At 37.6% G+C, this 12731-nt stretch overlaps 1 protein-coding gene across 1 annotated transcript; it reads right to left on the bottom strand.

The window, feature by feature from the left end:
- Window positions 1–306: 306 nt before the first annotated feature.
- On the bottom strand, window positions 307–12632 carry adtrp1 (androgen dependent TFPI regulating protein 1). The gene is made up of 6 exons (XM_079802234.1): window positions 12393–12632; window positions 12154–12303; window positions 5547–5648; window positions 5265–5380; window positions 5026–5186; window positions 307–1666 (listed from the first exon to the last, which is right to left on the bottom strand). Exons 1-6 carry the CDS (start codon window positions 12564–12566, stop codon window positions 1641–1643), a joined length of 729 nt encoding a protein of 242 aa, XP_079658360.1. The 5' UTR covers window positions 12567–12632; the 3' UTR covers window positions 307–1640.
- Window positions 12633–12731: the final 99 nt, after the last annotated feature.

Genomic DNA, 12731 nt, shown 5'->3' with positions numbered 1-12731 from the left:
ACCAGGCCAAAGAGTGAATAAAGCAGCTATTTGAGACTCAGCCAAGGTTTAGCAACTAATCCACTTACTCCTGAAATAGGCCATTTCTCTTGCCACTGACCTCACACTGCTTCTAACTGCAGTTGTTTCAACTCTTATTTTATGATTTTATTCCAGAAAGAAAATGAGGGGGAAACAATTTCCTTCTATGATCGATCCGAATCCCTGCAAAAGCGTCAAATAACTTCTCCTTTTTTCAATTTTGGTGTAGAATAACACCGCATTGAGCCAGACCAACATACTGCAAACATTCAGTTTCTTTTTGTTCACGGCTTTTAATTCAACCATAAGAGGTCAATACAGCTCGTACTGAACCCAGTAACAGAAAATGAGGTGAGGCTCTCAAAGCTTTGCAAACTGATCGACTTACAGCAAATCTGATTAAAGAAGAGTCTCTTAAGTAGGAAGTTAACAAACAGCTGACGCACTGCTTCACATTTTCATCAGCATCACGAGCCAAACCCATTCATATTTAAAGACACCAAGCCACTTTAACTAAAAGAATAGCTCTTTATTATAGTTTTTATTGTTTATGAATGAAGGACATGGATGACATAAACAATCATACATTGTGCACAGCAGCAACGTTGACCCTGATTGGCCCTCTTAGGGATATCATCACACAGTTTCCACATTTCAACGCAGGAATCATATTTGCTTGTAAACATCAGAAAACGTCCATTCTGTTTCGGGTGTTTCTACAACTTTTGTTTTTGATTAATGCAAACGAGATAAGATCACACGCATATTAAAATGCAAAAACCCCAGCATAAAACACTGTAATGACAATGAAACACTACTCTGCTTTATAACAAGGTGACAAAACAATTAAAATGTCAGATTCCATGAACTTAGCGAAAGACAGGGCTCAAAGATGTAACTGAAAGCAGAGCCATTTCTGTGGATGTGAATGAAATGCACCTTACAGCGAGGAGGCAGATTACTTGGGTTTACTTGCTTCCAATAAAGTCCATCATCAAACTCTCTGTAAAGCCGGAAAATCACATTAAGGGCTTCACTGGTGAGATTACCTGAGTTCATGCAGGATGACGTGTCATTCAAGAAGCCCTCAAACTCAGCTCATGAATAATCTAGAAATGAGTTTATTCAATGAATAAAACGCCTCATATTGCGGTCATTAGATGCACAGTTTGACACTAACTGCCTGGAAATTAAACCAATATTAACAGGACAATTGGTCCGCAACTCAGGCTGAGAAGGGAAAAGTGCTCATTACTAACTGTCCCTTAACATTGAACAACAGCATTCTGGGATATTACAGTCTTAAATTCTCAAATAAAAGAAAATTATTAAAAAAAATACAGCATTTTAATTTGTAAGTGCAGCTGATTTTCATTAGCATCACAAAATTAAATCAAAAGAAAAAAAAAAACTATTAGTGTATACCTTGTGTTGAGTGTATACAGAAATGCATGCATTAGTGTCCTGGTTTCTTTCTGTATGCATGCTGGGGCGAATTAAGCCCCTCTTGTATAAAACACAAGCAATGACACTTCATCTGTTGCGTCCTTCCCTGGAAAATGTTTCGTTTGGCTGGTATTGAGACCTACATGCTTAATGTGGATTCCAGTAGATGACCTTTACTTCTTTTTCTTCTTCGGATTCCCTTATAGAGGAAAATTACAGTCAGTATGGATCATAATAACAACATACAAGTCTGCCACACTCTGTGATGACAAAAAATATATTTAGCTAAATATTCAGGTTTAGTTTAAAAAAAAAAAAATTATTTCCTGATTATTTACTCACCCCAGGCCATCCAAGACCTACAGGACTTCCTTTCTTCAGCCGAAGAGAATTAAGGAAAACATTTCAGGTTATTTCTCCATCTAATGCATGTGAACGGGATCACCGTAGTTCATTTTTGACTGTCCAAAAGGAGCTTTAAAGGGCTTCACAAGACCCCAGCCGACAAATGAGGGTCTTCTCTAGCGCACAATCAGTCATTTCCACAAGGTTTAGGAGTGTGTTTATGGGCATTTTTGACCAGTCTCCGCTCTAATTCATCCCAAAGCTGTTCTATCAGGTTGAGGTCAGGACTCTGTGCAGGCCAGTCAAGTTCCTCCACACCAAACTCGCTCATCCATGTCTTTATGGACCGACGCTTTGTGCACTGGTCAGTCATGTTGGGACAGGAAGGGGCCGTCCCCAAACTGTTCCCACAAAGTTGGGAGCATGAAATTGTCCAAAATGTCTTGGTAATGAAGCATTAAGAGTTCCTTTCACTGGAACTAAGGGGCCAAGCCCAACCCCTGAAAAACAACCCCCACACCATAATCCCTCCTCCACCAAACTTTACACTTGGCACAATGCAGTCAGGCAAGTACCGTTCTCCTGGCAGCCGCCAAACCCAGACTCGTCCATCGGATCGCCAGACAGAGAAGCGTGATTGCTCACTCCAGAGAACACGTCTCATAAAGGCCTTCTGAAGCGAAATGGTGCGTTTGTGTAAGAAAAATATCCATATTTAAAACTTTATAGACTAAAATAGTCTATAAGTCGAGTTACGGCGAAAGAGTAACATTGACGAACGCAGAAGCGCAGAGGATAGAGCAAAACAAACCACCGGTCATGAATTAGAGTCTAAAATTAGACTTTTTAAAGAGTTGATATTAAAGAGGATTTCGATAAGAGAAGAGGGGCTTGAGTTTGTCCACGAGAGGCATCAAAGCTTGCGATGCGCCTGTACATCGCGTCAGGGGAAACTCTTTCGCCGTAAATCGACTGCTGACCACCGGAAGCGAGTTATTTTAGTCTATAAAGTTTTAAATATGGATATTTTTCTTACACAAACCCATCACTTCGCTTCAGAAGGCCTTTATCAACCCCCCCGGAGCCACAAGGAACAGTTATATGATGGATAGATGCACTTTTATGTATATATCCAGATTAATGTTCATATTCTCCAAGTGAGATTTTTTTTTAAACTTTATTTGTTGGATTTTTTGTTATTCCAAGTGAGATTTTATGTGAATTCCAAAAGGACTGATGTACCTGAGTCTGGCTTCATACAGACGAGAAAGACTTTCGTTAGCTTTTAGCTTTACTGCATAGTAAATACTGCATATAGAGATGGTCCTCTTGCTTTTGTATACAAGCTCAGAATTGGAGAGGTCCTAAAAGCTCCTAGGGCAAGTCTCAATCCTGTGTGATGTATTGTGTCCAGCAGTTTGACGTATGACTTCCTGGCAGATCCATTAACTATACAATACTCCCATAGTACATTTTTGATCGAACAAGTGTCCTTTAAAGTCTCAAGAGTACTTCACAATCTGCACCCCATTTAATCCTTGCTAGCACTTTTATCATATCCATTGCTTTAAAACATCAATTTCGCAGTGTTTTTATATGAGGAATAAAATACATTTTGTTATCAAAATTAAGTCCAAGGAATTTTGTCTCTTTTATGACTGTTAAAGGTTCTTTTTCCAAGTGCAAAAGACAAAAGTGCATAAATACGGTTTTTGATTTAGAAAATTTAAAGACCAGTCATACATTTTATTTATACACATTTGTATTTGTCTCAATTATGTTCATATGTTTGCCTTTATAACAAATACACACATCATCTACATATAAACTACGGAATATATATTAGATCCCATAACACCTACAATACTATTAATTTTAATACTTAGAAGTGTTACTGAAAGTATACTTCCTTGAGGCACTCCTGAGTCAAGCGTCTTGCGCATTGCAAAGCTGGACCAAGGCGAACATTTATAGTTAAAAAGTATATATATATTTTTTTAAAGAAAATGACTGATTGTGTGCTAGAGACCCTTATTTGTGGGGTCATCATGTGGAGCCCTTTACGGCTCCTTTTGGACAGTCAGAAATGAACTACATTCACTCGCATTAGATGGAGAAAATCCTGGAATGTTTTAGTCTAAAACCTTAATTTCTCTTCGGTTGAAGAAAGAAAGTCATGCATAGCTGGGGATGAGTAAATCAGGAAATTTTCATTGTGTGGGTGAACTATGCCTTTAAAGGGTTAGTTCACCCAAAAAATGAAAATTCTGTCATTAATTCCTCACCCTCATGTCGTTCGACACCCGTCAGACCTCCGTTCATCTTCAGACACAAATGAAGATATTTTAGTGTAAAGCTGAGGCTGAGAAAGGCTTCAGATAGGCCTCCATTGGCATTCAGTACATTTACACTCACAAGACCCATAAAAGGCACTTAAAACATTGTTACAAAGTCCATCTCACCACAGTGGCTCTACAATAATTTTACGATGCGACGACAATAGTTTTTGTGCGCAAAAAAAATCAAAATAACACCTTTATCCAACTTGTTCTTGTCTTCCGTGTGTGTCTCCACGACGCATGCGCGAGAATATGACGTATCGGTGGCGTTCGGGAAATCCATGAAATGCACACTTTAGCCCGTTTTGAGAACTACACCGAGACCTAAAGCACGATCAATGTAGAATTCAACAGCTGAGACACGCGCGTCTTCCTCTGCTTGTAAACAAATCTCTTCTGGGTCATGTGTCCGAACGCCGGATCTGCGTCATATTCTCGCGCATGCGTCGTGGAGACACACACGGAAGACAAGAACAAGTTGGATAAAGGTGTTATTTTGATTTTTTTTTGCGCACAAAAACTATTGTCGTCGCATCGTAAAATGATTGTAGAGTCACTGTGGTGAGATGGACTTTGTAATGACGTTTTAAGTGCCTTTTATGGGTCTTGTGAGTGTAAATGTACTGAATGCCAATGGAGGCCTATCTGAAGCCTTTCTCAGCATCAGCTTTACACTAAAATATCTTCATTTGTGTCTGAAGATGAACGGAGGTCTGACGGGTGTCATGAGGGTGAGTAATTAATGACAGAATTTTAATTTTTGGGTGAACTAACCCTTTAAGCACAGCAGTAGCTTTTAAAATGATTCCAAGTTAACGTTAATCTTAAATCTCATCGCTTTTTAAAAGAGCTCAATCTAATGGCAGTTTCTCACCTGTGGTCCTCCACATCATGAGGTTGAGCTTCTCTCCTAACAGGTAAAGAGGAGCCATGCTGAGGGACGCGGCACCCAGGAAAAGACACAAACCCACGGGACTTAAGTGAGCCATGATCGGGTACACCCAAACCCCTGAAGCATGGCGCACCCACAGCACCCTGTGACATAAGCATACAAAGACATGAATGGTGGTTTGGGAATAAGAGACATAAAAAGATCTGTGTGAGCGAGATTACCATGACAAATACAGGACAGCGAATAAAGCCAGAGCGGAAATCCCTTTTGTGCGACTGGGATATTTGTGATTCTGAAGGAACATCTGAACCAGCAGCAAAGGCATGATCACTGTGTGCTGGAGGAAAACACAAATCATCCGTCAACAAAACCAATCCGGAAAGACTACAAACTGTATTTCCATACGGCATTAAATGAGATCTATACTGAGGCTGTGCACATACCCCTAATCAAGGGTCAATTAATACTGCAATATATGATATTTGATTAAATAATGTTCTCACCATTGCATGATTCAACCAGATGGGAATGATATCATCTAATATTTTGGGATACACCAGCTCTCGGTTGTAAGTGTAGAGAGTCCAGAAGGAAGCAAACACAAACTGCAAGCAAAGAAGATCGAGAAATTCATAGTTAACATTAGTAGTTGAACAATAAAATACAAAACACTGATATCTAAGGAGCAGGCTGTCCATTATCCAATAGAAAGTATACAAACGAGAGGAATCATTTTTGCACTATTTAATCAATATTCACTTTAAAAATGAATAAAAGACAATATGCATTTAAGCATATTGCCCTGCTTGGCATACTACACTTCACACTATACTAGACCATTTCAAACAACAATCTTCAAGTTCTTCTATTACTATTGATATTTTAAGAGCTCATATTGAGAAGCATGACATATTTGTACCATGCATGAAATACCGTTTTAAAAATACATTCCATCGGATTATTGGTGAAAAAAAACTGAAATTGTACATTTATAAATAACATAATTTGTGTTGGTCATGTTATTTGTCAGTCATTCACATACTATAAAACACTTTCAAAATGGGGGGGGGGACTTTTAAAAGTTTTAATATTCATATAAACACCCAGTTAAATGTTTGGTTACACTTTATTTTAAGGTGTCATTGTTACTGTGTACGTATATATTTAAGTTCTGAGTAATATTAATCAACTTAGGGTTTGGTTTGGGATTAGTTGCATGTAATTATGCATAATTTACTGATATTACTATGGTAAGTACATGTAACGTATGTAACAAGGACACTGTAAAATAAAGTGTTTTTTATTATTATATTATAATATTAACAGTATGTATTTGTTCATACTGTTTGGTCATACAAAAAAATACATCTAGTCATGCTCGAATGTCTCTGCATTATTTAAAATAATTTAATAAATCAGCAAAAAATGAAAAACGACATTTACTCAAAGAAAATAGCCTGTGTACTCTCTTCCGCATAATTAAAGTGGAAAAAGAACTGACATTTTCAGTAAATAACGACTTGCTGCTTACAGTATGGCTTTATAAGACATTAAATATATGTTAACATACTTTTTTTCAGCGTTTCGGATCTTGACAGCCCCAGTTCTTCTTCACTTGAGCTATTCTGAACAGTGGCCAGCTACACTTCAAAAACCCATCTTGTGTTCTGTGGAAGCAACTCTTTCTACAGTTTCCCATACACTGATTTATTTGTGTTGCCCCGCCGCAATATCAATATCGACCACCACAAACAGATTTCAGTGATTCCCATTCATTAACTAGACTGTGGCGGAAATATATTTATCTTCTCATAATAACATAAAAGCTCTTTAATGTGGTGTTTTGCACTATTGCTGTCAAACAAACTAAAATGGAAAGCTCGATAAGGCTTTGTGTCCTTCCAAATTGCAAAAGTCTGTTTGCGCTGCGTAAAGAGAAGTACACGCTTCGTTTTAGTAGTTATCCGCCAAAATAAAAGCTCAAATGCAGTTTCTTTCCAAATAAAAGCTCGAATATTACAAATATATTTAAAAGCTTTATTTAAAAGCCAAATAAAATGTTTATCTATTTCAAGTAGAGAAATGATGACTAGTTTCATTTATTTTTCAGTGCAATATATGGCTAATACTGTTATAGGATTAATATTATAACTATTATTATTATTATGTACTGTAATGTAGACTGAGATACATATCACTATGAGAGGGTTGAGTTCAGGTACATAGACCACAAGTCAATGCATAGACGTTTCTTTGTTCAATTTGCACACTGAATATGGGTTGGAGCTCTTAATTTTTAACTCTCAAAGTGCACCAGATTCATGAATTTAACATTAAAATGCACAGAAATGTCTTCGGGGGCGGGGGATGTGTGCATGCCCACTATAGGGACCGAGGTTAGCCCACCACAGATTCACCAAAATCCTGTGGGAAACACTGTTTTAGGTGAAATACTATTCTGTAAAGCAGTGGTTTTTTTATACCAAGTACCAAATATTTGGCTCTCCGAGTACCACCATAATGACCAACTTTAAAATACAGTAGCGTAGCAGGCCTAACAATTCAGCTACAGCTCTGCACAGTTCAAAAATAAGGCAGTTTACTCCTAATAAGAATATAAGAGTGTTTATTTAAAATGAAACAAATCTGATATTATTGAAATCGTATATATCTGTTATTTAACAGTTAAGATTGTTCTTTAATGCCGCCAGCAGAAGACACGAGACGGGTTTAAATCACGGGAACTTTATAACACCGCGTTATAAATGATGCAATTGGCATAATTCACTTTTCAGAAGTTCTATTACGAAACAGGTGAAGACTGAGAGGAAGAACCTGAATGTTCAGAAATTATTATTTCAAGAAATACTGCATATTTGTCTCCTGTTCTAGGAGGTAGGGCTGTTTGTTCAGCTCTGTGTTTTTCTGAATGTATGAATGTGTTACTTCATCTATTTGTCTGCATTTTTTTTTAACTATGCTGTTGCTTTATAGCTGTTTAATGCAGTGTGTTCATTGTCATACTCCAAAACTATTTTTTTTTTATTTACAGTCCCATACGCAACAAACTGAGATGCTCTGTGTATTCTGACACCCTTCTATCAGAACCAGCATTAACTTCTTGACCAATTTGAGCTCCAGTAGATCCTCCGTTTGATTGGACCAGTCTTCGCGCCCCGCGTGCATCAATGAGCCCATGAGCCCGTCGCCGGTTCACCACTGGTCCTTCCTTGGGCCACTTTTGATAGAGACTAACATCAAGAGCTGCAGTTTGAGATGCTCTGTCGTCTAGCCAACACAATCTGGCCCTTGTCAAACTCACTCAAATCCTTACGTTTGTCCATTTTTCCTGCTTCTAACACATCAACTTTGAGGACAAAATGTTCACTTGCTGCCTAATATATCCCACCCACTAACAGGTGATGAAGAGATAATCAGTGTTATTCACTTCACCGGTCATAATGTTATGCCTGATCGGTGTATACACTGTATTAATGAAACAAGACAACATATTTTGTACCAAATACTCTGAACCCTAGTAGATTTACACAAACTGAGAAAGAATTGCCTTAGTGTAAGGCCTAGTATTTATTGCCAAACACAACAGAACTACTGTATATATTCACAGGAGCAGATTTAAACTCAAGTTTCAACAAAAGCTTTTTGACGTGACATGGCATCGTCACTGTCAAACAAGAAAAAAATGAATATTGTCATCTTTTAAAAAGCATTTTTTACTCTATATTTGTCACCTACCCAAGGGAACAACTAGAAACGATTTAGGAGTAACAAAAGAGACTGTGGAAAAATAAAAACAATGCCAGCAAGAATGCAAGCGGTTATCAAGGCCCAAGGACACCAATATATATATATGTGTGTGTGTGTGTGTGTGTGTGTGTGTGTGTGTGTGTGTGTGCGCGCATGTATGTATGTATGTATAATATATATATATATAAAAATCATTTTTTGGTTATTATGTGAATAAAGACTATTTAGTTGTTTCAGTTTTTTGTTAGCCTAACAAATGAAAATAAAATGTTTAGTTTTAAACACGTTTTTGACAGATTCCTAAAATAGTTGTTTTCTCTTTATGACAGGTGGTCTAATAAATTTGCTTAGCACTAATATTTGTGACCCTGGAGCACAAATCCAGTCCTGCGTCTCACGGGTATATTTGTGGCAATAGCCAATAAGACATAGAACGGGTCAAAATTATCCATTTTTCTTTTATGCCAAAAATCATTAGGATATTAATATCATGTTCCATGAAGATATTTCGTAAATTTCCTACTGTAAATATATCAAAAATGTATTATTATTAGTAATATGCATGGCTAAGGACTTCATTTGGACAACTTTAAAGGAATTTTTTAGATTTTTTTGCACCCTCAGATTCCATATTTTCAAATAGTTGTATCTCGGTCTCCTAACAAACCATACATCAATGGAAATCTAATTAACCAGCTCAATTTCAATTGGTTTTGTGGTCCACGTGACGTGTGTGTGTGTGTGTGTTTCATGCATGGTGTCCACATTTGGGGACAGTTCATTTAACTCCATTTAGGGTTCATTAATCTCGATAATTCTCTCCAAACCACTTGAGGGCAGTGTCAGTAGATTGACAGCAATATTTTAACAATGGCTACTGTCTTGTAACCCAAATATTCATTGCTTGATGACATCATTAATCCAAGATGGCTGACAGCGATAGCCATGTGCCAAATGCCCCAGGCATATCTGTGAAAAACTTTTACATATGGAGGTCAATTGAGCTAAAAAAAATATATTAGTATGTACAGTAAAGTATGATGAATATGTTAGTATTTTAAAAACTAAAATTTAGAGTAAAATGTAGTTTTTATACATGTGGACGTCATGCAACAGTGGAGTCAGATTGCATAAAGTCTGATTTCTGTAACCTGCTAGTATATCTGTTCTGTTTTTGCAAAAATGTTTTGAATTGTCTTACACTGTAATAAAACAGACATTTAACAAATATATCAACATAAATAACCATTAAAAGTGACATATTATGGCATTAAATGGCAACTTTACACATACACACCGATACAAATATGCATTTTGCCTACCAAACAGGGACAGCACAGGTCAAGCACTCAGTTCAGAATAACAGAGAATATCCCAGAGGACAGTGTGTGTGTGTGTGTGTGTGTGTGTGTGACAGTGACCGCACTGATGAGGAGTGTGTGCCAGCAAAGCCCAGCCCATATTGCTATTAGGTTTCCACATATATGTAACTAGCATTATAGTTCCTACACTCTGTGTTTTATCGTTGTTATATTGTAATATTAATGTTTTAAATATATGAGCTGTTATGCATAGCATAAAATGACAGAATAAAAGCACAATATTCCATATTGTCATCTGTGGCTTTTTGTCCCATTTTACGCCTTTGTTGCACATACGTGGACAGTTAAATAATATTTAAATAAATCTGAATTTTGTAAAAATTAAAATGGATTTCAATTTTAGCATCATATTACAGTCATAAAAAAATCTTTAAAAAATCTAGATAATGTTTTCCATAATTCATGCATGAAAGGGTTAAAGGGTTAATTCACCCAAAAATGAAAATTCTGTCATTAATTCCTCACCCTCATGTCGTTGGACACCCGTCAGACCTCCGTTCATCTTCAGACACAAATGAAGATATTTTAGTGTAAAGCTGATGCTCTGAAAGGCCTCCATTGGCTCAATGCACGGTTCACTCTCAAGACCCTTAAAAGGCACTAAAGACGTCGTTACAAAGTCCATCTCACTACAGTGGTTCTACAATAACTTTATGAATCGGCGAGAATAGTTTTTGTTAGTGTGCGCAAAAAAACCCTAAATAACGACTTATATAGTGATGACGATTTCAAAACACGGCCTCATGAAGCTTCGAAGCGTTATGAATCAGTGAGTCGATTCAGCAGTTTGAATCGCCAAATTTCAGCAGTTTGGCGGTTTGACACGCGATCAGAATCATGAATCGACTCACTGATTCATAACGCTTCGAAGCTTCATGAGGCCGTGTTTTGAAATCGTCATCACCAGTGTTGGGGGAAACGCATTACAAGTAACTTGAGTTACGTAATAATATTACTTTTTCAAGTAACTAGTAAAGTAACGCATTACTTTTCAAATTTACAACAAAATATCTGAGTTACTTTTTCACATTTATTTGACTGACAGCTCTCCTGCCTCCATGTTGTGAAAAATAAGTGGAAAGGCGTTGTGTGTAAACATGATGGTTATTGTAGTTCTATACTAACTCGCACAATAAAGATTTTGTACTCCTCAAAATGAATAAAATCAGTCAAATGCAAAATCAGAGTACTCAAACCTCAAATATATAAATGTTAAATAGAACAAATATTTTTATGCATTTAATCTACCTTTATTGACCAATGTCGTGCTGCTGACCTTTGATGATTCAGTTAAGCCATGAGCAAAAATTACTAGATTTTTTGTTTTTATTGGTAAAACGTTTTTCTCCTGCGTCCTATTCTTCTATTATCCAGAATGGCAGAACATTTATACCTCAGCCTGAGGCCTATTATTTCAATTTTGGTATGAAGAGGTCTTTACATTAGCACAAAAAAGGACTTTTTTTGCTATTAAAAAACAAAACTAAAAAGCAAGCCCAGCCCAGGTGAGAAAAAGCAACGCAAAAGTAACGTAACGCATTACTTTTCTTAAAAAGTAACTAAGTAACTCAATTAGTTACTTTTTAAGGGAGTAACGCAATATTGTAATGCATTACTTTTCAAAGTAACTTTCCCCAACACTGGTCATCACTATATAAGTCGTTATTTAGGGTTTTTTTGCGCACAAAAACTATTCTCGCCGATTCATAAAGTTATTGTAGAGCCACTGTAGTGAGATGGACTTTGTAACGACGTCTTTAGTGCCTTTTAAGGGTCTTGAGAGTGAACCGTGCATTGAGCCAATGGAGGCCTTTCAGAGCATCAGATTTACACTAAAATATCTTCATTTGTGTCTGAAGATGAACGGAGGTCTGACTGGTGTCGAACGACATGAGGGTGAGGAATTAATGACAGAATTTTCATTTTTGGGTGAACTAACCCTTTAAGGGACTTTACTCACAGTGCCGACAGGAAACGCCAGAACAGTGAAGTAAAAGTCTCTGGCTTTAGTGAGGGTCAGAGGAGTCCCGCTCCGAGTCTGTTTCACCGGCACTGCGGTGTGTATCACATCCACTAACACACACAACCCGAAAAACACCGCCTGCAGAACCTGCCAGAAGCAAACACACAGGTGTGACATGAACACTCATAACCGACAGCAGTGACATTGGCGGATTCAGAGAGAACTGAAGCTCCTACCAGATCAATGAAGGTCAGGTACTTCCAGCGGCCGCCGTACGAGCGAACCCCCGGGTGTCTGTCCGAGGTCTGCAGAGACACGTTACTCCAGATAGTGAATAAATACCAGCTGAAAATAAGCAGATGAACCAGCAGGCACATCTTTGGTCCTGTTCTTGTGGCGATGGCAGCCATGGTCGTCGCCTTCTTCTTCTTCTTGGGATTTTAGCGGCAGCCGGAATGATGCACTACTGCCATCCTCTGGAGTTAGACAGTCAGAGGGATAGTTCACATTCAGATGAAGATTAGCCCATCATTTACTCACTAGGGCTGGGTATCTATTCAGATGTTCCGATTCTA

The sequence above is a fragment of the Gobio gobio genome, assembly GCF_949357685.1.
Source record: "Gobio gobio genome assembly, chromosome: 21".
Lineage (NCBI taxonomy): Eukaryota > Metazoa > Chordata > Actinopteri > Cypriniformes > Gobionidae > Gobio > Gobio gobio.
This window is presented reverse-complemented; position numbering and strand designations above follow the sequence as displayed.

Bases quoted from the DNA above. Each gene is read 5' to 3' on its own strand.
- adtrp1 (XM_079802234.1), bottom strand. From the start codon at position 12,566: ATGGCTGCCATCGCCACAAGAACAGGACCAAAGATGTGCCTGCTGGTT. The intron at 5,381-5,546 runs GTGAGAACATTA...GTTTTCCTCCAG, and splicing joins TCTGGTTGAATCATGCAATG to CACACAGTGATCATGCCTTT. The intron at 5,187-5,264 runs GTAATCTCGCTC...CTTATGTCACAG, and splicing joins GCTGTCCTGTATTTGTCATG to GGTGCTGTGGGTGCGCCATG.